We start from the raw sequence: 24,189 nt of genomic DNA, 5'->3' as shown, positions 1-24,189 counted from the left end.
CCATTTTTGTGCCTTCAAAATCTTCAAAAGTATCAAGTCATGTCCAATTATCATTCCGGAAGACCCTGCACAAAACAAAATAGAAAAGTCAGTGACAAATATGCATAAAATAACATTTGTGCTTTGGTCCCTTGGTGAGGGACAGGAGCGCTTTTGTCCTTTCTGGCTAAAATATTCAAAATTTAGGTCTCCAATCATTTCACAAGGCAGAGTTAGGTCATCTTCAAGGCTAGGAATCAGTTAGCAAGCTCTCACAAAATAAGAAATTGCACTTAGAATGAAATTCGCCCTGGGCCTCCAGTGAAGGACAGGAGCGAAATTTGACTTTTTGAACTCTCTATCAGGATAATTTTTATGGAATATAACATTTAAGTTATATTCCATATATACTTTCAGGATGTTTGAGAGTGGTTTCAAACCTCCAGGAGTTATATTGCAAAATCTAGTTTTTTGAGGTTTTTCAATTTCCAGACTTAGTCAAATTTCAGAATCAGGACTTCACTCCAGCAGGACCTGCTATCCTATTGATCTCCCCGACAGCACTCAAAAATGCAAAGGGTAACAGGCAAAACCCTAAAAGACCTAAAAAACAAACCCTAAAAAGCAAAAAACATGGGTCCCCATTTGCAATGGGGCGATGTGTGAAAACGTCACAACAGGGCTCTACCCCAAACCCCTATGAGGGGCACTACCCTTCAACCATACCAAAGGACTGTCATGCCCCCCGATTTGACACCCATTATCAACACATCATTTTAAGAAATTGTCTTACATTAGTAAGACTTCACAATTTCTTAATTCTAACACTAACCCACGACAATAGCAGCAGATTGTAGATCATGATTATTAAGGAAAACAGGTCATGGGTATCCCTACAAACAGATCAGCATTCATACTGTGTAATGGTCACCTCTCCTAGCAACAATTGGGATTATCACCTCAGCAACCGGGATTATCATTCCACATCTCCTAGCACTGATCCTTCCCTTAATCAATGAGGAGATTAATTAGAATTAACAATCAAGAGTTAGAAGAGGCAATTAGATATTAAAAAGGTGTGATTGTAGCCAATAGACATGTTGTCATCCAAAGGTCACTATCCAATGAAGGATATAAAAGAACACACCAACAAACCAAGGGGTCATCATCGAAGTATCTGAATTGTGAAAGAAAGAAAGCATTCATGTGCCTTCAGACTGAGACATACACATCAACCGCTCAGCAATCTGAGTATTTTAATTATTTTTGGTGGCATGATTTATACTAAGAATCAATATGCTTTTATATGTAAATAATACTTATATGAACTTAGAATGACAACTCCGTTGTGTTAAGTCTGCATATATATTTCTCATTAGTATTAAGTCTGCATACATATTTCTAACCGGTATTAAGTCTGCATATATAAATTTCTAAATCAGTATTAAATCTATTATACATTTCTAAAATCTGAATAAGATAGAATGAACAGAATCTGTAGAACTACAACCAATCAAACATTCTATTGTGGAGGGGATCATACGGTACATATAAAGATGGCAAGCAGCCAAAAGGCCCATTCTAGGTTAAGCAGGGGTTGATTCATGTATGTGCTTCCGTACCCCTGAACTCTAAAGAATTAAGCAGGAGATAACATAACGGTGGTATTTCCGTACCCCTGAACCTGTTGGATAGGCTCGAAGGCACCTTGTATGATCTCCCACAATACTTCACAATACCAATGGGTTGATTGGATGGAGCTCCAGAGGCATTTATTGAATATCATGAACATAGAAATTTTATGTGTACATTGTTGAATATTGTGTTTATTTTGTGTCACTAATCTGGTTGGTGGCTCAAGATTAAGGGACTAACACAACAATCTCAGTTCCAAACATCATATCAAACCCTAATTATGGAAATTTAAGAAAAATTGAGTAAGGTGCTCATAGGGAACATTACAAGGACTCACTTCCAAACCTCCACCCACCATTGTTAATGTTCAATGTATTCATTGGCATATTTGTAACATGTAGTTAAAACTTTACTTAGCATGCCGAAGTTTCATTTGTAGTTCTTATACTTATTCCTTACACGTCTTTTTATAACTAATTTTTCAAGTATTATATGTATTTGCACCACCACCCCACCACCCTTGCATCACCATCACTCCATCATCCCCCCACCCTTGGTCCCTCCATTCCTAAAACTCATCCCCCATGACCTCATTAAGAAACAGCATGGAACTATGGAGTCTAAGAACTATGAGTTTTACTTCTTTTTTTCCTTTTTGATAAAGCATAGGGAGTGTAATGCCCCAATCAAGTACATAGGTCACATCGGTGATATATTGTCTAAGAACTGAAACATGAAACACATGGTGGATGCGCTTTGAGGCTTTTAACTTGCACCACACTTTGTTGGACCCTTTGAGATCCTTGAGAGGATAGGTCCTATCGCCTACCGCCTTGCCTTACCACCCAACGCTTTAAGGTTCTTAACTTGCACCACGCTTTGTTGGATCCTTTGAGATCCTTGAGAGGATAGGTCATGTCCTACCGCCTTGCCTTGCCACCCAACGTATCGCACATCCACAATGTGTTTCATGTTTCAGTTCTCAAACAATAAGAGATGAGTTCTTATGAACCACTACTCATGAAACATGGGTCAATGAGTTTGACTCAAAAGGAAAATATCTCCTAGTTATCAATTGATGAGCTAAAGGGGCTCTATAATGAATGGTTCATAAGGCACGACACTTGTTGAAGGTTTTGCAAATGGGGTTGCAAGCTAAGTGGGCTTAACCTTGGAGGAAACTTTGTGGTTAAGCGCGCTTGATTTGGAGTAGTACTAGGATGGGTGACCTCTCAAGAAGGCCCAATGCTTCACCTCTGTGAGCATCACCTAGATGCAATGAGTGTTGAGTGGACCATTCATTCTCATGAGAGATGGGTTCTTGTGAACCACTACTCATGAAACATGGGTCAATGAGTTTGACTCAAAAACTACACAATTGAATCCTGATAGCAATATCATAATATATTATCGATGTGACCCATGACTTGATCGGGGCATTACATCTTGTGTGGCATGTGCTTGTTATGATGGAATACTTTTAATGATGCATAACTTTGTAACATTATGCCTTAGTATGGCTTTTAGATAAATCATGTTTAATCTAATCTTGGTAGCATTTGTGTATTAGAGAGGATGCCTCCCAAGGGTAGAGGTTGAGCTCATGGTACCCGACAAAGTGCCCGGCTCAATCCTAATCAACTGGATAATCATCAAGGGGAACAAAACATAGCGGATCCAAGTGGAGGTCAAGATGGAGGGCTTCAGGGACCTCGGGTTATTAATCCTCTTCAAGAGACAATCACCCGATTAGGACCTCGTCAAGAGGCATCCAATGAGAAGGAGTCCAGCCCTTCCAATCTAGGTAATCACAATTGTAGAGGGGAAAGAGCTCGCTCTCATATAGCCCAAGTCATTCAAGAGTTGACAACAAGAAAGGTCAAGAACCCCCTTGTAGGAGAGACCGAACAGTGATGGATGGGGATAGTATTCTTGCAAGGCACATGAGAGACCTTCTTAGAGCCCATCCACCCACTTTTGATGGCTTTGATGGAAGTACTAGGGCAGAGACCTGGTTGATAAACTTGGATCGGTGCTTCTCTATGCACCCATGTGGTAGTAATACTAGGGCTCGTTGTGCTATCATGCATCTTAAAGGCTTTGCTTCTACTTCATGGCATATGGAGGAACAAAAGCTCCATCTTGACATTGTTTCGATATCATGGGAAATTTTCTTATAGAGGTTTTGTGCACACTATCTCTCAGATCACCATAGACAAAGATGTGCAGATGAGTTCCATGAACTTTGTTGTATGAAAGTTGATTAGTATGAGAACCGCTTTTTCGAACTTAAGCAATATGCGAGTGTCACCAAAGATGAGGGTATGTTGATACAGCACTTTTTAAGAGGCCTTAATACTTGTGTTAGTGGAGGTGTCTAAGTGTTTGAACCTAAGACTTTAGGGGCTGTCAAAGAGAAGGCAAGATTAATAGAAGAGAATGTGGCTCAAGGAGATGGAGGTCGAACTGGGGTATAAATTGGAAATCCAACCCCATCAAGATCAAGCGCGCAAGGCTCTCAATATCAACCTTCAAGACCTCCTAAGGCAGTATCAACACCCTCAAAGCCAAGACAAAAACACCAACAGAAATAGGGGCAAAGAACCCCTCAAGCCTCTCAAAGTGGGAAAGGTTCAGGTGGTCGTCAATGTAGACAAAACAGGAGGCAATGATATAGAGATTCACAATTTTCTCACCCATCTCAAAGTGAATAGTCTAACCCTAGCAAAGGGGGTTTCCACCAATCTCATGCACCTTCACCTGGACATAGACAAGGTAGGGGTCCATGTTATTCTTGTGGTCAGCAAGGATACATAGCCATATATTGCCCTCATAGGTCAGCAACAAGTAGTAGTCAAAGACAAACGTCTTTTGAGCCTACGGTGGGGGATTTTGGAAGTTCTCACAAGGTATTTGTGGTGGTGGGTAACCGTCGAGTTGAGCATCGAGGCATCGTGGTAGAGACATCGGGTGTGTTAACTGGGATTCATATTTTCATTTTATTTGATTATGGTGCTTCAGATTCTTTTGTTTCCCCATTACTAGTAGAACAATGTGGGCTTGTGGCAGCAAGGCAATGCGATCATTGGCAGGTTGAGTTAGCTACTGGTGCCAAGGTGGTCGTAGATTTCTTAGTTCATGGTTGTGTGTTCGATTTGGGCACCTTCACCACCACCCTTGACCAACGTATCCTACCCTTAGGATCCTATGGAGTTGTCTTGGGTATGGATTGGTTAAAGGTTCATCAAGCCTGTATCAACTATCAACGTAAATTGGTTAAGTGCATTAGTGACCTAGAATGTTTTAGCAATAAACCTCGGATACCTCAATCAGTAGCATGTCAGAAACCCATTTCTTATGTGAAAGACCAATAAAGAGTGTTTGGATGTTCATGATTAAATATTATATTGTCATAATATTATATGTGAAATTGATTTCATGATTTTATAATATGAATGAATGTTTTAAATTAAAATTGTGATTTTGTAGGTATTATCATTAAATGTTTACAAAATTCAAAAGTGATATATATGCATTAGAAATTAGAAGAAATTACTTTAATTGTTTTATTTTCAAAAAGTGAAAATGGGTTTGGGTAAATAGGACAAAAGAGTTTAGTTTTGTATTATGTTAATTTGGGAGAACAAAATAGAGAAGAAAAACCCTACAATTGCAATATTGTTTGGTTGATTTTGGGAGCTAGGGTAAAGAGATTTGAATGAGATTTGTTACATTAATTTAGGAATTTGAAGGAGCCTTGACTGCTACAACTATTCATGCTTGCATTGTGTGTGTTTGAAGAGCTTGACATATGAAATTTTGGCGAGCTATAGGTAAAAATGTCCCATACTCTTTCAAATTTGTGTTTGTTGTTGTTGCACTTTTGAAGAATGTTAAAGAGGTTAGGGCAAACATATTACATGAATCAAACCCTACACTAAATAATTATTTATTTAGTTGAATAAATTTGATGATTTTTGCCAAAAAACGGCCTCATGCTGCCCAATCCACCCTAGGGTTTGAGAATTGCATATTTTATGATAAAAGAGGGATGTTGGGTGCATTTAGATCAAAAGGGTATTCTTAGAATTTTGTTTTCTTGACTTCCAAAATTTGATAAATTTTGGAGCCATTTTAATGGCAAAGCTAATAGATTTTTATGAGAATTATGAAATGTTAGAGAATTGCATAATTGTTGCATTTTATGTTCTTTTATTATGTGGAGGTATGTATATACCTTGTAAAAAGTGTAAGTAAATCCGTTTAAATCATGTGCCATGATGTGGGCCAAATTGAGGAATTGTAAGTATGAAAAAAGTGAAATCAGCATTGTGTGCATTTTATTCCACATCCATATGGGAACATGATGAGCCTCAGACTTAAGTACTAGAGAGGGTTATGTGAGTGGCTTCCAACATGACCCCGACCCAAAGTGGTTGTGCATGGTTATCACGTGTGGAGGTTGCTTAATCAAGTGATAACTAATAAAACGCATGGGTAATTAACTAATCAAGATAATGGCTGCCTCGCACATGCCTTGAATGCTAGTAAAGGCTATGGATGTGATTGGGAAGACAAGTCTGCTCTAGGAGATGTGATACTTCTATTATCGAACTTCCTCGTCTGTATGAGAAGGTCTTTGGTTCCACGTGGTAGCTAAGATTGTGCTCTGTGATGACACTCCCTACCTAGCTCTAAAGCATCTAGTCTTGGAGTAGCGAGTAGAACCCCAAGAATGTATCTATGTTGTGATGTTATTATCTGTTGTATATGGTGTTATTGGATTGTGCGTAATATTATTCTTTTGAATTGGCATCCATGTGGTGCGTCCTTGGTACAATTATATTATTTTGATCATGTGGATATTACATGCTTATCATTGCAAGGGCTTACACATGTATATTTCATGACGATTCAGTGATATATATATATATATATATATATATATATAATGTTATGACATGATGTTCATCTGATGGTATTTCATTTACATTCATGATGTTGTGTTCACATTATGATGTATTGATTTTATACGAAGATTTGATGAGGTATTATGTTACTAACCATGTTATTATGTGACCCCGATTAGCGAATGATTATATATGTGCTTCAGCTATATCATGCATGTATAGGTATATTGTGGTGTTTGTTGAATGATACAATTACCAGGTATCGACTCTATTGATGTGTTTTTTATGCATCTCAAACACAAAATAAAATACCAAGGTATCGTACCCTCTCTTGAACAAAATCTCCTCAAATGCTAAACTTTGTGATCATACGAGGTGACTCCAAGGTTTATACTGTCAGGTCTTGACTTTACATTGTGGATAGACTCGTTGATATGATGTGATGTTGCTGGAATCATAAGGTGACCTACGTTGTATGAACACCTGCAACGTGGAATCTTAAACTTACTTGGAAGAAAAAGGCAAAAGGTTGAGAAAGACTACGCTACTCCTAAGATCAATGATGACAATGGATGGTATTCATATACACAAATTCACTCAAACCAAGGTTTGCTACACTATGATGACAACTACACAAACTTGATGAAATCTTCTAAGGAAATGGAAGATTTTCACATTGTAAAAATATCACTCAAATACCAAATGTTGGCGCAACTTTAACAAGTATCCACAATCAAACTTAGCACAATGTTTACGTTCAGGCTAACAATGCACTGCAATTGGAAATCATCTAACCACAAATAGTATGAACCAAGGAATTATCGACATCCATACATTACTCCATCATAATCAATGAAATCTATCTAATTTGAGGGTATAACAAGAAACCATGCAATATGTAGAAGAAACACCACTATTCACCTTAAATTCAATGAAAAGTATGTTTGTTTACATGCCTTGGCAACAATTTCTGCCTTCTCCTCCTACTTCTAGCTTCTAACTTTTAACCTATTGAGATTCTACTATTAACTATTCACCATTAACCTTTACAAATGAGAGGTCTAAGCCTTATATACAAGTCTCTTTACAAATGAATGACCAAGATCAATTTGAGATCAATGGCCGTTATTACAAGATAAAATCCTAATTAGGGTTAGTTACAACTTACAGCTAACTTCCTCTCAGGCAATGAGCAAATTGCATTATAATGGACACGTGTCCAACATTGACTTCTAACCAACAGGAATTGAGGTTAGGTACATGAAACTATGTGCCTCCACATGTGTGATTGTTGATGAGTCAAGTATATCGAACTTGGGCAGGTTGACTTGAAAACAACTTGATTGGATTGACGATGACTAGATGCCACCTTAGCCTACTTTGTAGATCATCGCAAAGTGTTTGTGATTGAGCAATATCTCTTGATACTCAACATTTCCAATTGCTTCATGACAGATGTGATGATAGTGGGAGATATTCCTGAATTGCATTATCTTTTCTAATTTGATCACTTTCACCTATCCTTCTTCATAATTGGAAATTCACCTTATGATGTGTCTCACCTTGATCCTTGTATTGATGTAGGGATATCTCCATGGTGTACTAGCCTTGAATCTTGGATTTCCGGAGGAAATTCAAGATAATTGCAAAGTTTCCTCATGTTTATTGTTCTTCTCATGGTGTGACGTCCTTGAACCCCTCTCCAAATCTACCTTCAAATGTGTTGATCTTTCATCATCCTCATGTTACTTTTGCTCCATCTCTCATGTTGATGATTTTGATGCTAGCCTCCCCTGCATTCTTGTGTTTGCTGATGAAGTAATATTCCTCTTGATTTGTATTGGAATGAACCCTTGATGTCACAGCTGCTGCTTCATTCCTTTGGAATTCCTTCTCTATGATTCCTTCATGTTGTAGCATCTTGATATCCTTGTAGAATGTTGCCTTCTAAATTGTATCTTCATCCTTTCTCGAACTGGAACCTTGATTCCTCCTTATTGCATTGTTTGAGTTCTTCCATTTCATGCTCCATCATCTTTGCATTCCTTGCATCAAACCTGGAAAAGAAACAGATTTTAAATCAAAAAACACTAAGGAATGAATAACATTAATACTTTACAAACTATGCCTCTTAAAACCTTCCCCAATCTGGAAATGCACATTTTAATTCTGGAAAAGCCGATACAGGTCTGGAAATGATATTTCAAACTCAAAATTTTTTATTTCAGATCTGGGAACGTATGGTTTTGGGTTTGATCTGCACTTTCAGGTGTGATGAAGATGATTCTCTGCTGACAGAAATCCGCCACCCTCACTGCTGAAGAAGTTGCTTTCAATGGCACCTGGTCTATGTTGCCTTAATGCTTGACAAAATTCACTTGTTCTGTTTGGAGTTCACCTTTGATGTTGTTTGCAATTCACTTTTTGTTGACAATCAAACTCATATCTGCCTCCTATTGATATGATTTTGTTTGCTGGGTTGATCTGCCTTGATTAGGATTGAATCGAATAGATGAGGTAATGAAATGCTCATCCATCTTATATAGGCGTTGAAGCTTGAGACACAACCCTCGGTGTTTTAATTCTTAAGTGAGCCGACATTTCACTTCCCTTCTCGAATTTGAATGTGAACATTTTGTCTTCTTGGAGCATGAATCAACACGCCCCATCACCTTCCACCTTGCATCCCAATCAAGTCTTAAATGGCATGGATTTGCTTAGGTCGTGGATTCTTTCAACTCATGGAAAATTTGTGCCTTCCACCAAAAGTCGTGGATTTTGTGAGGTGAAGGACAAAATTGGATACCTCTTCAAAAGTCATGGAATTTTTGCACTCAAGGAAAATTATGCTATTGCATCACTTTTTGTGGTTTTGAGAGAGTCATGGATAAAATTGATCGCTTCAGCTGTCACCCATCTTGATCATTAAAAACAACTTGATTGTGGATTTTGAAGGTTCAAGGATGAATATGTTAGTACAACTCTTACTCAACTTAACCCTTTTAGCCTAGGCGTGGATTTCAGCATCTCATGGATAGATCCCTTCTTTCAAGTCGTGGATTCTTCAAGTTCGTGGAGAATGTTGATCTTCACCTCAAGTCATGGATTAAGTTGATCATTTCAATTCTTCCTTGTCTTGATCATTAAAAGCACTTTCTTTACAAATTTTGAAGATTCGGGGATACATTTGATTAGTGCAACTTGCACTCAACATCACCCTCAAGACCTCCAAGTTGTGGACTTAGCCTAGGCATGGATTTTGCTTGGGTGTGGATAATAGGAGGTCATGGATTTTGTGGACTCATGGAAAAATTCGATCTCACCTCCTCAATTCATCAATTTCGCTAAGTGAAGGATACAATTGTTGCAAGGCTAACTTGATGTTAACTCTCCTTGTCATAGCCATTCTAAGTATTAAGTCATCAAAATCATGCATTTCACCCAACCTTTTGAAGGATCGATCACCTCCTGTTAGGCATCAAGTGACTAAATTTGTGGATTTGTGAAGGTTAGGGATAGATTGATCATTCCACCTCTCACTTGTCTTGAGCATTTAGCCTTTCAAGTCATGGATTCAAGCAAGCTATGGACAAATTTCTTCACCTTGCCTCAAGGTCATGGATTTCACCCAATCATGGATTTGATGAGGTCATGGATTTCGGCAAGTTGTGAATTTCTCAATCTCATGGAATTTTCAATTGCATCCACACTTTGTCTTATCATGATGTCGATTTTGCCTTTGGTGAGGGTTTTACCCTTGAATTTCCTTCCGGAAATCCAAGGAAAACAACTAGTACTCCACTTATATTTCTTTCCATCTATCTCTCATTCTCACTTATAATCTCTTGAAATCCACCTTTTGGAATACTTCACATTCCTTGATTGATTGCTCCACTTGAGCTCTATATGATCATGACAACTTTGAATTCATTACTTGACAACCTTGCAACATTGACACTATTGACAACTTTCCTAACTTGACAAAAACATTCTACACTTTTCACTATCTCAACTCTAAAACTCGGTCCTATCGCTCCACCATGGTCTCCAAACATGAAACATGACTCCATGACTTGACCACCTTCTGACAATCAAGGGACTGCATCTTCTCACAAGCAAAAGGTTAAAGACCCCAAAATTATTTCCAAACTAGACAACGAAGCTAAAACAACTATGCTATCAAGCAAAAAAAAGTGGCGGTCCCCGTTTGCAATGGGGCAATGTGTGAAAATGTCACAACAAACTCCACCTAACTCCACAGGTCTGAGTGTACCCTCCCAGATAGTGGTAAACAAGAGATGTCACATGGGCCAAAATTTCACTTACCCTACCTATCGTACTTAGTATGAGTATGAGTATGGTTCCTTAGAATATTATACCCTACCATTCTACAACTCATTGTTGAGGAACTCTTCTTGGGGTGACCCCAGGAGTTATAAGGTGTTCATATCTGCCCTCTCATGCTCCCTTGAGGTTGAGCTTGCTCTGGTAAGGTGATAGTCTTCCGCCGTGTTGACGTGTATTTTGTACACAATCATACACAGAATAAAATACCCAAAGGCATCTTATCCTCTCTTGAATAAAGTCGCTAACTGCTGAAGATTTCGCAAAAAGGATCAGTTAGGATGACTCCAATGTTCTTTTTGGTAGGGTCTCTACGTGTGGATAAGCACCAGTGGTCGTTGTGATTTGCTGTGTCCTCAAGGGGCCTTACGTTACCGAAGATTTTACTAAACTAAAGAAGCTTTTCAAAAAATATCAAAAGGATAGGGTTTGCAAGAGATCTAATCTAGTCTAACCCTAAGAACGACTCAATGTGGACAAGACTTGGCAAGATTCTACCAACTTCAATTTTGCCATAAAATAACAACTCAATTGAAATTGATGCGATCTTCTAAGGTAACAAATGATTTTTCAATACATCAAAGATCAAAGACACTACCACGAAGGTACATATCTAAGATACAACAATGATTGAAGGTTAAGTGATTCAAGTATTCTCCAGTTGACCACGCAAGGCGTTCCTACAATCAGCAAGAAGCTAGTGGTTTGGAAAGCGAATCCTACCAAAGATCAAGTCCAACACTTTGTCCTTCGAATTAACACACTACTTTGATTGAGAATGATTCGAGAAAATTGAACAACCATGAAGATAACCAAGAAAATTGCAACAAAACACCATAACTTCAATATTTCATTGATTTCAAAGTCATCATGTACAACAATTGTTTGAATTCTTTCCTCAAAGCTCAATCTTGCTGCAAAAGTAAATTGCTTCTAAACTCTAATCTCTCTAATACATCAATAATCTAATCTTCTTCTCACATCTAATTATTATTATCAAAATGAAATGAAATGAGGGTATAAATAGCATCCTCAATTACAATGAACGGTCCAGATCAAAAAGCAGATCAACGGTCAAGATCATGACACCTAAACCCTAATTAGGGTTTGTTACAAAAGTTCCCCTTTTATTGCACAACATTAAATGCATAGCCAATTATTAAATTTGGCATGAAAATCTAGGAGACATAAACCAATGACAACTAAGGTGCCATGTCATCTATAACAACCTCTCATCTAGAATCTTATTCCCTTTCCAATTCTCTTTTTTAGCATATGCAATGAATCTTGACACGATTCCTTCGATCTCAGCAATTGGAATCTCGGGAAGATTCTTCATTCTTTCTTCCAAGTGGATGACCTGATCGAATGCATCTAGAAGAGCTGCGTCCCATGTAAGTTCAAGTTCTTTAGTCTTTTCAATCAGGAGCATGGTAGCAAACATCTGGTCCTGTTGCTCATCTGTGATATTGGCGTCCTTGCAAAAGATGACTTTGATTCTATCTTCCAATTCCTGCAAATCCACATCTATCTCAACTTCGATCCTCCTGCCAAGAATGGTACGTAGTACCTCAAATACTCTGTCCTGGATCGGATTGATCACCTCCTCAACATGGCTACATCTAGTACTGATGTCCTCAAAGAGAACTTCCTTCATCTGGAGTAAGGTTGACCACTGAAGCAAACTATGAGGTCCTCCATCCATGATCTTTTCCTGCGCTAAGACCTTCCTCGATGTTTGTCTGATTACTTTCAAGACAGGAATGATAACCTCTTTGGTATGAGCAAAAGCAGCTACTGTTATCATCAAGTTGTGTATAATCTCAAGAATCTGGATAGCCCTATGAATAGTCTTCATCATCCTTGTTGTAAATTCTACTGCAACTGTATGAGATTTGTCCATCCAAGTACTCATACGCTGGACCATACTCCTGAATTTCTCTGCCTCACCAATTGATTGAAGGGGAAGTGCCTGTATGGGTGATCTTGCTGGATCCTGACGTCCTAAAGGTTGATTGAGATGGCTGAAATATGTTCTCCATGCACCAACCTCTCTCTCAAGCTTCCTATTCTTCTCCATTTCTTCCCTAAGTTTGTCTTTCAAGGCCTCAAATGAATCGGTGGCATCATCAAGTGTCTGCTCGGCTGTGGATGGACCTAGCTCAAATGTCTCTATATCATATTCCTCTGCTAAGATCTCACCTTCATACTTGTCCACTGCCGGTGTAGCTATCTGCAATTTTCTGGATCCAGTTTCATCTCTAATCATCTTGGACATCTTGGTAGCCTTCCTCTTTTCTGTCACTTCTTGGGAATGTCCGACAAGGCTCTCCAAGTCAATTACATTGTCTTCGTCCTCAATCACAATCACCTTAGTTAATCTTTCCTTCAACCAATCTGGGATGGCAGATCTTGTCTCTTTAACCTGTATTTCCTTGCGCAATTCTTCTTCTCTGGGAGGAGATGTTACTTAATTATCTTCCCCATCTTCATGCAACTCATTGTCTTGAAGAGATCCACCTGTTGCCTGTCCTTCTTTATCATTCTGTACCATTGACTCCATAGAATCTTCCACTTCAAGTGTCCTTTTCTCTTGTCGAGAAGATGTGCCGGATGAACGATCTCGGTTGGCCCCTTGCTTCTTCTTGGAAGATTCTCTCTTTTCAGGTCTCTCTTTTCTCTTCGAGCCTCTTGGATGGAGATCGCCTTCACTTGCACTTCGAAGGTTGCCTTCATTTGTATTTCTGGGATTAGGATTACCTTCGCTTACACTAGCTCCACCTTCGGCTGGTTTCTCTTCCAAAGTGAAAGTCATAGCTATGCCTTGCTCTCTCAACTTCTGATGCTGCACATCAACCCATCTGCGAGTACAAGACAAGACTGGAGCCATCAAAGCATCTAGATCCACGACCTCGGGCTCATTCCAATCTAACCTTACTGATTTGCTTTCTCGGTCATAGGATGACTGGAGATGTCTGCCACTGTCCTGAGCTTGGTCGGCCACTCTGTAAATCTTGCATTTCCTGATGAAATCCAAAGGCAATTTAAAATGCATCTTTCTTTTCACTTCAAGATCGTCTAAGAGATTCATCATAAAATCTTCTATCTGAAATTCATGCTTAAACTTCCTACCAACTGTCTCCTCTATATATCCATGTGGATCAAAGCTTTCTCTCAAGGCAAAGGATGAAAAAGAAAACAAAGTTAACTCCTTCTCTGCGTCATCCATGACTAAAGCATTAGGACATACCTCAACTGAATTGCCTAAGATGATAGGTACAGGAACTCCATTTCCATGTCTGTGTCTGAATGCCTTCGCATAAGCTGCCAACTGTCTTGTTACCTCAAGTAACACTATTCTGTCTGTCGGATATCTCGGCAACATGTATGGAGGTGAAGGGCATCCATGAACTCTGATATAAGTAAACTTCGGAAATTGGATAAACCAAGCACCGTACCTCTTTACTAGTTCCTGTGCATCCTGTGATAATCTGTTGTGAATCCCACCTTGCAACGTCCTCGTGATGTTCATCGTGAAGGTATCATTAACTAACTTGTAGTTGCTTCCTAGCGGATGATGCAAGTGGACATAGGAATCACAAACTCTGACCTCGCCGGGTCCTCTTCCAATCACTCCTCTGTGAGGTAGTCCTGCATACTCAAAGCTCCTAATCAAAGCATATATGACGTATGAACTCATGTGGGAGGACTTGGTAGCTTTTAGTCTCCTCAACTGTACGTCCAAGCAATGGCTAATCATCCTAGCCCAATGAATTGTTCCTTTTCCCTGAACTATCACCTGGATAAAGTAGAACATCCACCTTTCAAAGTAAAAGGCTTGAGGGGCTCCTGTAACTCGGTTGAGCATTGTAATCAAATCTCTGTACTCCTCCTGGAAATCGATCCTATGTGGTGTGTTCGGGATCTTGCTCAGGCGAGGACGACTCTTGAGTAACCAGTTCTTGTTGATGATGCTAAGGCAAGCATCTGGATCATCTTCGTACATGGACCTGGCTCCTTCGATGCTCTTGTATATCATATCCCTGTGCTCTGGAAGATGGAAAGCCTCACTTATAGCCTCCTCTGAAAGATATGCTAAAGTGTTTCCTTCCTTGGACACGATCGTTCTGGACTGAGGATCATAATGACGAGCACACTCGATCATCAACTCATGGCACTGAACTGCTGGAGGGAAGCCGGCCGCCTTAATGATGCCACTTTCGATTATTCTTCTGGCGACAGGTGAGGGCTTGCCAATGTAGGGGACCTCTCGAAACTTCTTCGTGCTGAAGTTGCCCAAGTTGGTATCTCCAATGTTGCTCCATTTAGACACGATCTTGGTCTCCACTTCTTCGGTCTTTTGATCTTCCTTCATGAAAGCTGGACGACTGGTGGATGCTCCCGCCTTCGGGGTCGCCATACCTACACAACATTTCATAATAAGTAACTAGATATTGCAATGCATAACATAGATTAGATTAAAGATTAGGAAACTTCATGATAAGTCTTTGAGTTATCATTTCCTAAAAACGATTGAGCTACTGGAATTCAAAATTTCAAAATTCAAAATTTGAAGCTATGACGATCCAAATTCAAAATTCAAGGGATCCTCGCCATACCTCACTTGAGAGTTTAACTCTAAAATGCAAAAATGAAGAAAATCGCCTAGGCAAAATTCGATATTTGGTGACTTCAACGTGATCTCTCTCAAGCTAGCAACTTCGCCACCTTTGGGGGTCTTTGACGTAGTCTTGGCAAGTTCGCCTCACTTGAAACTTCAAGTTCGCACTTCCTTTCAATGAAATTCGCACTTCTCCTTTATGAAATTCGCTTCTTGTAAATACAAATCGCACACCTCTTTGTCTTCTCCAAATCGCATATGAATGAAGGTGAAATGATAATGTGAAAATGAAAATTTTCACCCTCCTTTTATAAGCGCTCACCTCTCATTTACCTCTAGGCCGACTTTGCCAAAAAAAAAGAAATTAAAATGATTTTTAAATAAATAACAAGGGCCGACTTTTATAAAATATTTAAATCCAAGCACTCCAATTTGATTTTTATTTAAAATAATAATTAATTCATTTAATGCCTTTGCAATTAATTAATTCGATTTTTAAAATAGGCAAAATTAATTAATTAAATATCCAAGCGCAATTTTTAAATGCTATCAATTTGATTTATCGATTTTTTTCTAGCATTTAATAAAATTTAAAAAAAATTGTTTTAGCGCCAAAAATTAGGAGAAGGGAAAGATACAAACCCCATCGCTCTGGTCCCTGGGAGAGGGACAGGAGCGAACTTCATTTTGGCCTTGATTCTTGTGCTTTCGACGTTCAAAACCATCATCTTCACGTTGAAACTGGCATATTTGTAAGGAATTTTGAACTTGATTAACTTGGTTTTGTGGATGAGTGCCTTTTATGACCATTATCGCCCTGGTCCCTTGGTGAGGGACAGGAGCGAACTTTATGTTTTCTCCTTGACCTCTGCATCTTCGATCCTCAATCTTCATCATGAGGGAGAAACAATGTTAGTCTTTCGTTCCATACTTGTTTCACTTGTCTTTAACAAGACATTTTGATGTTTAAATGGATTATCGCCCTGGTCCCTGACTGAGGGACAGGAGCGATGTTGTCTCCTTGGCCCAATTGATCACCTTTTGACGTTTGATTTCTTGGCATATCATCTTCTCAAGATCACTTTGACCCTGTGCAACCTTGTACAACCTTGACTTGGCGTGATTTTTGAAGGATTTGGCTAGTATGATAAATATCGCCCTGGTCCCTGACTGAGGGACAGGAGCGAATTTGGGCATCCTGGGCTCAACCTTGTTTGTATCATCTTGCAATCACTTTCACCATGTAGAATGGGGTCCTTTGATCCCTCTTGGACACTCGAAATTTGATAAACCTTCAAAACCCAAGCCTTCATAGAAATTTCGCTCTAGTCCCTGACTGAGGGACAAGAGCGATCTTGGACATTTGGTGCAATTCTCTCAACATTGGCGACCTTTGATACTTCGTTCTTCGTCAAGACGCTTCAAAACGTCCTTGCCACCTTTCACCTTGACTTGGAGTGGTTTGAACTTGAGTGAAAGACATAATAACAAACATCTCGCCCTGGTCCCTAGCTGAGGGACAGGAGCGAATTTTCATGTGCAAGCTCAATTACACTTTGCCAACCCCAAAATTCATCTTCAACGATCTTGTTGTGCATCCCTTCATTCATCCATGGCTTGGAATTCATTCTAACTTAGCAAGAAATTGACCTAAGGCAAAAATCGCTCTGGTCCCTGACTGAGGGACAGGAGCGCCTAGGCCAATTTGAGTCTCCTATTGATGTCTTGTAATCTTCAATTTGTATTCAACGGGTTCATTTCATCCTCCTTTCTTGCTTCAAACTCAAAACTTGCTTGATCTTCACCCAAATTTTGTCCTATGAGGAATTTCGCTCTGGTCCCTGGGAGAGGGACGGGAGCTACACTGAATTTCGCCCTGGTCCCTGACTGAGGGACAGGAGCGAACTTTACATTTTTGGTCCTTCACGAAGGCACTTCAAGTTATATTCAATTAATAAAACATATCTCCTTTGATCTCTTCAAATTGTCAAGTTGTTCAAATCCTGCAAGGACAAGGCAATGTTTGATTTTGAGCTTCGGTCCTTCACTGAGGGACAGGAGCGATTTTTACTCCTGGCACATTTCCACGCTTGTGAAATTCTTCAAATTATATTCAACGGAAAGATTATGCCTCCCTTTATCACTTCCACTTTGAAATTCGTTTGGATCCTGCAAAGACGGTAAGATTTTTGAAAACGAGCTCCAGTTCTTCACTGAGGGACAGGAGCGATTTTGCTCCTACAGGCCAAAATATCATGATTTCGGGATTACAATCACTTCACAAGGCAAAAACAAGACCTTTCCAATACCCGGGATCAAATATCAAAATTTTCAAAATTTGGTCAAAATCATTCAATTGGACAAAATTCGCAATTTCATCATTCACACTTAGACAAATTTAGACTCTTTATTCAAAATTCCAATTGAAAATAAACCAACTCACTTAGCCTCTAGCAAATTCACTTTATTCAAAATTGCATCCTACGAAAGGAAGCTTGAAAAACTCTCAAGATTGACTGGACTTTGGCCTAAAAATGACAAAACAGAAACCCTAAGGCTTGACCCCAAATCCAGACAACTGACAAACTACCAAAACCCTAAAAAGCAGAGAAAAAGAACAGGCAAAACGAGCAAAAAGAAGGGGGCCCCCATTTGCATGGGGCGATGTGTGAAATGGTCACAACACGCCGATGCCACCTTGCATATGCAATGGTGACGTTGGCTAGTGAGCCTAATCATTTTGGTACTTTATCTTGGTGTTAATCTCTTGTGTGATACTTCCTTGCACTTAAGATTATTACTCTCTTATCTTCTATGCGATTTTATGTGAATGTAAGTTTTTAAAAAAAAAATTGATTGCTTGGGTTTTTTCATTATTCCTACTGCTAGGGCATTACAGGGAGTCTATGACAATGAAATATTTCTTTTATCTTCCATTTTGACAATAAAAATGCATAGTAGTGATAACAATAAGATTCATAGTGAAGAAGTAAATCCAATGGAAGTTGAAGCAAGAGTTGGGGGTTCCCATTCTTGTGAAAATTTTAACACAAGTGATGGCAACACCAAAAAACCATTTTGCATACCCTTCATCCTCTCTTCACAAGTTTGTGAAAAGCCAATTCAACTACAAAAAAACCTTGCTACAATTTGCCACAATTTCATGCAACAATGAGAGTAAAAATACAAGGGACAAGAAGTATTGGTTGTGTCGATTGCAAAACTGATTTCTATGGGAGCTATAGTAGGATTGGACACCATTTATTACGTAAGAATGGAAATGGGGCTAGAATTTGTGAGGATATAACATTGGAACAATGAGTTGAAATTCCAAGGTTGGTTCATGATATTGAGGTAAAAACTAGTAGTAACAAACATGCATCCACAACATTGCCATTTATTGACAAGTATTCCAATATATCAACTAGAGAGGCTTATAATTGAGGGAAGAGGAAGGCCACATCTATTGGAAGTGAGAAAAATACAATGGCAAAGTTGTTGAATTTGCAACATGAGCATGTTGATGATTTAGAAGGCTAAATTTTTGTGTGTCCATACTATCTCATTCCATTGGTAAGGTCTCGTCATCTCAAAGAGATGTCAATAAATGATATTGAGGTAAAAACTAGTAGTAACAAACATGCATCCACAACATTGCCATTTATTGACAAGTATTCCAATATATCAACTAGAGAGGCTTATAATTGAGGGAAGAGGAAGGCCACTTCTATTCGAGACGAGAAAAATACAATCGCAAAGTTGTTGAATTTGCAACATGAGCATGTTGATGATTTAGAAGGCTAAATTTTTGTGTGTCCATACTATCTCATTCCATTGGTAAGGTCTCCTTATCTCAAAGACATGTCGATAAATACAACTATAGTTGGACCCTATTTATGCAGCCTCTAAAGAAAACAAATTGCATACCTCCCTCAACAAACAATATTCAAAGGTGAACATAATGATGGAGGAGACGAAACAAACCTGGATTAGGACTTGTTTGTTCCATTATAATGAATGGATGGATTGATAGTTGAATTCGGCCACTCATTAATAATATTGTTATATGTCCTACTAGTTCATACTTTCTTATAGTTGCTTTCTCTAGGAAACATAAGATTATTGATTACTCTAGGAAACATATGTAGGTTGATTACCAATTTAGCCTTTTGGAGGAGGTTGGCTCTTCAATGTTGTGCAAGTTGTGACAAATCAAGCTCATGTTTGTAATTTTATTGGTTTGATGGTTGAGAGTGCTTGCAAACACATTTTTTGGACTCCATATTATGTAAATACTTTGAACAATGCCTTGAAAAACATTGGAAAAATACTAAGTTACTGGGTTCTTCGTCTAAGGCCCGGAATCAAAGCCGAATTCGTTCCAGGTGCGCCAGGCTATGGATTCAATGGCGTTTAAGCTTTAAAAAAATTTGCCTTCATCTATCCTTCGTTCATGGCATGGCAACCCTCTTCCTCCACATGTGACCGATGCACCTGTATTATGTTTTATTAATGCTTCAACTATGTTATTTTCTTTAATTTTCATAGTTTTCTTTTTCAAATAAAATTTAATTTATTTATACTTTATGTTTTAAATATCATTCAATTTGATATTTTTTTATTCAATATGTTAAATTTGATATTTTTAAATATTTAAATTAAAGTAATATATTATAATATATTTATAATTTATATTATTATATACTAATAACATTTTAAACTTTTGAATATATTTTATTATTTTTTTTTTTGTGTTTAATTTTATTAAATAATGAAACATATTAGTAAATTATTATTATTTTATTACTGACTTTAAATTTATTACTTATGGAGAGGATGTTGGAGGTGCAAGATGCTCTACAATCCATGGTGGTTTGCAGAGAGTAGAAGAAGTGGGTTGAATCAAAGAAAGAAGAAGGGAAGAAGGTGAGACAAAGGGTGCTTGATGATTCTTGGTGGTCCACTATAAAGGAAGAATGTTTCTTTAATGTGTTTGTACTTTGTTTTTATTTTTAATTTTAGTTTTCATTTAAAAATTAATATTCTTAATGTTTTTTAAAGTTTTTTAAAGTTTTAAGTGTTCCTTGCAGATATATTTGCTTTAGGATATCACCTATTGTGGGGGGAATAAAGTGTACAAATACAAACTATCCTAGCATTGGAAAGACCTATGAGGCTTTTGATAGCATAATTGATCAAATGACGCAAGCAATTCATGACAATGATCCTAGACTACAATTTGTTGATGTGTTTTTATGACCTCATGCAACACAAAATAAAATACTAAGTACTATATCCTCTCTTGAACAACATCTCTTCATGATCAAGCGAGGTGACTCCAAGGTTCCGATAGTCAGGTCTTGACTTTATACATGGATAAACTCAGTGTGTGATGTGATTTTTATGGAATCACAAGGGGACTTACGTTTAAACTTGAACTACAATTAGAATTCCTTCAATGTGACTAAACTTGATCATCTGATATTACAATCTTGTGATGCTTTCTCCCAAACTGACTTGAATTGAAAAAAGATAAAAAAGAGGAAGGGTTTAGGAAGACTAAACTAATTGCTAAGGTCAATGACAACAATGGATGATGTTTGGATGAACACAATCCTTAAACCTAGTTTTTATTTGCCATGCTCAGGACAGCTCCACAAAACTAGTGCAATCTTCTAAGGATGATAAAGTTTTTCATATCATGAGCATTCATTCAAATACCCAATATGGCGCAACTCGAACTTATCTCCACAATCAAACTTAGCACAATTTGAGGTTCAAGCTAACTATGCACTGCTATTAGAAATCATCTAACCACAAATAGTATGAACCGGGGAATTATCAACATTCACACATCACTCCATCATAATCAATGAACTTCATCTAAATTTGAGGATATAACAAGAAACTATGCAATATGTAGAAGAAACACCACTACTATCCACCATAAATCCAATGACAAGTATGTTTATTTACATGCCTTGGCAACAATTTTTGCCTTCTCCTCCTACTCTACTATACTTGCTATCTTACTTCTATTAATTTTTGCTGCTACTATTAACCTTTACAAATGAGGAGACTAAGCCTTATATAGAGAGCTCATTACAATTCAAAGGCTCAGATTGATTCTCAAATCAATGGCCAAGATTTTACAATAAAACCCTAATTAGGGTTTGTTACAACAAACGCCTTGACCAATAAGAAAATTACAATGAATAGGACACATGTCCTTCTTTGAATGTCGAACAATGAGTGATGAGGTTAGATACATTGAACTTTGTGCCTCCACATGTGGTAGTTATCCTCCTTGATGGATGAGTCCAGTACATTAAAGTTGGACGCTTTGACTTGGAATGATGTGATTGGTTTGATGACAGCTAGGAGCCACCTCAGCCAATTAATCTTGTCATCACAAAGTGTATGTGTTTGAGCAATATCTCTTGATACTAAACATTATCCAAGCTTCATGACAAATGTGATGATAGTGGGAGATATTCCCAAATTGTATCATCCTATCTGATTCGATCGCTTTCACCTATCCTTTTTCATACTTGGGAATTCCACCTTTGTATAGCATTTCACCTTGATCCTTGCATTGATGTAGGGGTTGTGATGTTTATGCTTGATGTTCTTGACCTTCTCCTTGAATTGGTGATTAATCTTCTTGACCTTGCTGAAGTGTTCCTTGATCTTCTCTCATGTGATGAAGTCTTCCTTCAAGATTTTGATGTAGGCTCTGTGATATCTATGCTGGATCCTTCCTTTGTTCATGATGTGCTTAGATAGCTCGCCTTGATGTGGGGAAGTATCTCCATATGTATGCAGCATATTTTCATGTAGAATCTCTCCTTCACGCCTTCTAGCCTTACTCATCATTTATGCCTTGATTGTGAAGCTCTACATCTTGATGAGTTTCATCTTTAAGTCCTTTGCATTTGTCTCTTCATTCCTTTCAATGTGTTGATCTTCCCCCTTGATGATGTCGAAAAATCCCTGTCATAGCAGAATTCTTCATTCCTCCTTGAACATTCATCTTTCCTAGCCTTCCATCCTTGCATCAAAACCTGAAACGAGACACAATGAATCAAAAATCATGATAATAAAGCAAACCTCTCACACCCCTAATGCATCACTAATCATGCTTTCAAAATTAATTCAAATTTGGAAATGACAATCTGCTGATAAAATTTGTTTGCAATCGGGTCTGATCTGAATCTTCTGCTCCTCAAAACTGCTCAGGTATGAATTGAATTGATGTTATTGACTGATTTGAAGATCGACATCAGGTGAAGACAGATTTGTGCCACATAAGCAGCAGTTCGCTCAGGAAAGAGGCCCTAGAATCATGCCTGGTCAGGCCTGATCAATTCACATTAGGTCTGATTGCAATGACCTAACTCAGGTCTGCATCAAATTCACTTTACACCTGAAGAAATTCGCACAAGTTAGGGCTGGAAATCAATGAAGATAGCTTGAAACTTACTCCAAATTACCCTCCTATAAAATTCGCCCCAGTTCTGATTTTGAATTTTGCCCTAACAATGCAAGATTTGTTGATAAAAATCGCTTCACCACTGATCCACTTCTGCTGGAATAATTTGCTCAGACCTGCTTGTTGATTTAATTTGAATTTGAATTGAAATAATGGTGCAAATGATCACATTTCATCCTCTTTAAATATTCATTCACATCTGAAATAGCACCTCTCCCATCCTGGCCGACCTGCCTTACCAAACTTAAGCACTCACACTACATAATTAATTGTTTTGAGAAAGGATTTTATTTATTGTTGTTGAACAAGGTCAGCTGGGTAAAATTCTTCTTTGCAACGCCTTGAAAAGGTATAACTATGGGGAAAATTCCACCACTCCAAACACAATTCCAACCTTAAAAATTGATTCATTCTGCTGTTTTAGGTCTGCTTTTAAGATCGGCTCTGTACTTTTTAGGGTACAATCTCACCGTTTATATGATAGGAATTGTGTTAGGGTACAACTATCATATAAACGGTGAGATTCAGTGAACTAATTCCTAGAGGTCTCCAATTTATATGGCATAGCCAACATGGTCATTACACAATTGAGGTCATAGATGTGTGTCACGCTTCTAATACTCTTCTCAATAGATGGGAAGTTCACCCTTGCTTGTCTCAAAAGATACCCATAAGACTAACCAAGACGGCTCTTACGAATACAATTGATGAGAGAAAACTTGTCTTAAGACTACAAATCTTCAAGGGATAGTTAGGGATCCTCACATTGAGAAGATTTAATTAAAATGAGGACAAGCAACCTCGGGAAGGGGGGACTGTCATGTCCCCCATTTATAGCAGAAATAATTAATAGAAATTTTGCCATATAATATGTTAAATCATGTTAAAATTATAGTATACTATATCACATTGATATAAAAAAAGATATCATATTATCAATTTACATTGAATGATGTTATTATGTTAATAATGTACATTAACTTACATTTATATATTGAATAATGTTATTATATTAATAATATACATTGTATTAGAATGGTATAACAATATATATATTAATAATATACATTATATACATTAACAATATGGAATGGCGCCATTTTATCAAAATATATATTATATTTGTTGACTGGTCCCCGATAGCCATTCCTCTAAAACAATGGCTTGATTAAATGGAGGATCCCGTCAGGTGTGAGGGTAGTGACCCT

The 24,189-nt window shown here is 38.0% G+C and overlaps 1 protein-coding gene across 2 annotated transcripts in view; it reads right to left on the bottom strand.

Moving 5' to 3' along the window:
* The window catches only part of LOC131077368 (iron-sulfur cluster co-chaperone protein HscB homolog), a 50,819-nt gene that overhangs the window by 18,888 nt on the left and 7,742 nt on the right, over window positions 1-24,189 (bottom strand). Inside the window, exon 4 of one of the 2 annotated variants that reach the window (XM_058014856.2) lies at window positions 21,495-22,553. The exons of the other annotated variant lie outside the window; for it this stretch is intronic. Within the exon in view, the coding sequence (XP_057870839.1) occupies window positions 22,410-22,553 (144 nt within the window). The 3' untranslated portion in view covers window positions 21,495-22,409. Of the gene's footprint in view, window positions 1-21,494; window positions 22,554-24,189 lie in introns of those variants that run through there. 2 annotated transcript variants of the gene reach the window in all.

This window comes from Cryptomeria japonica, chromosome 4 (genome assembly GCF_030272615.1).
Source record: "Cryptomeria japonica chromosome 4, Sugi_1.0, whole genome shotgun sequence".
Taxonomy (NCBI): domain Eukaryota; kingdom Viridiplantae; phylum Streptophyta; class Pinopsida; order Cupressales; family Cupressaceae; genus Cryptomeria; species Cryptomeria japonica.
Note: the sequence above shows the minus strand (reverse complement) of the source record. Positions and strands in the feature narration are given on the sequence as shown.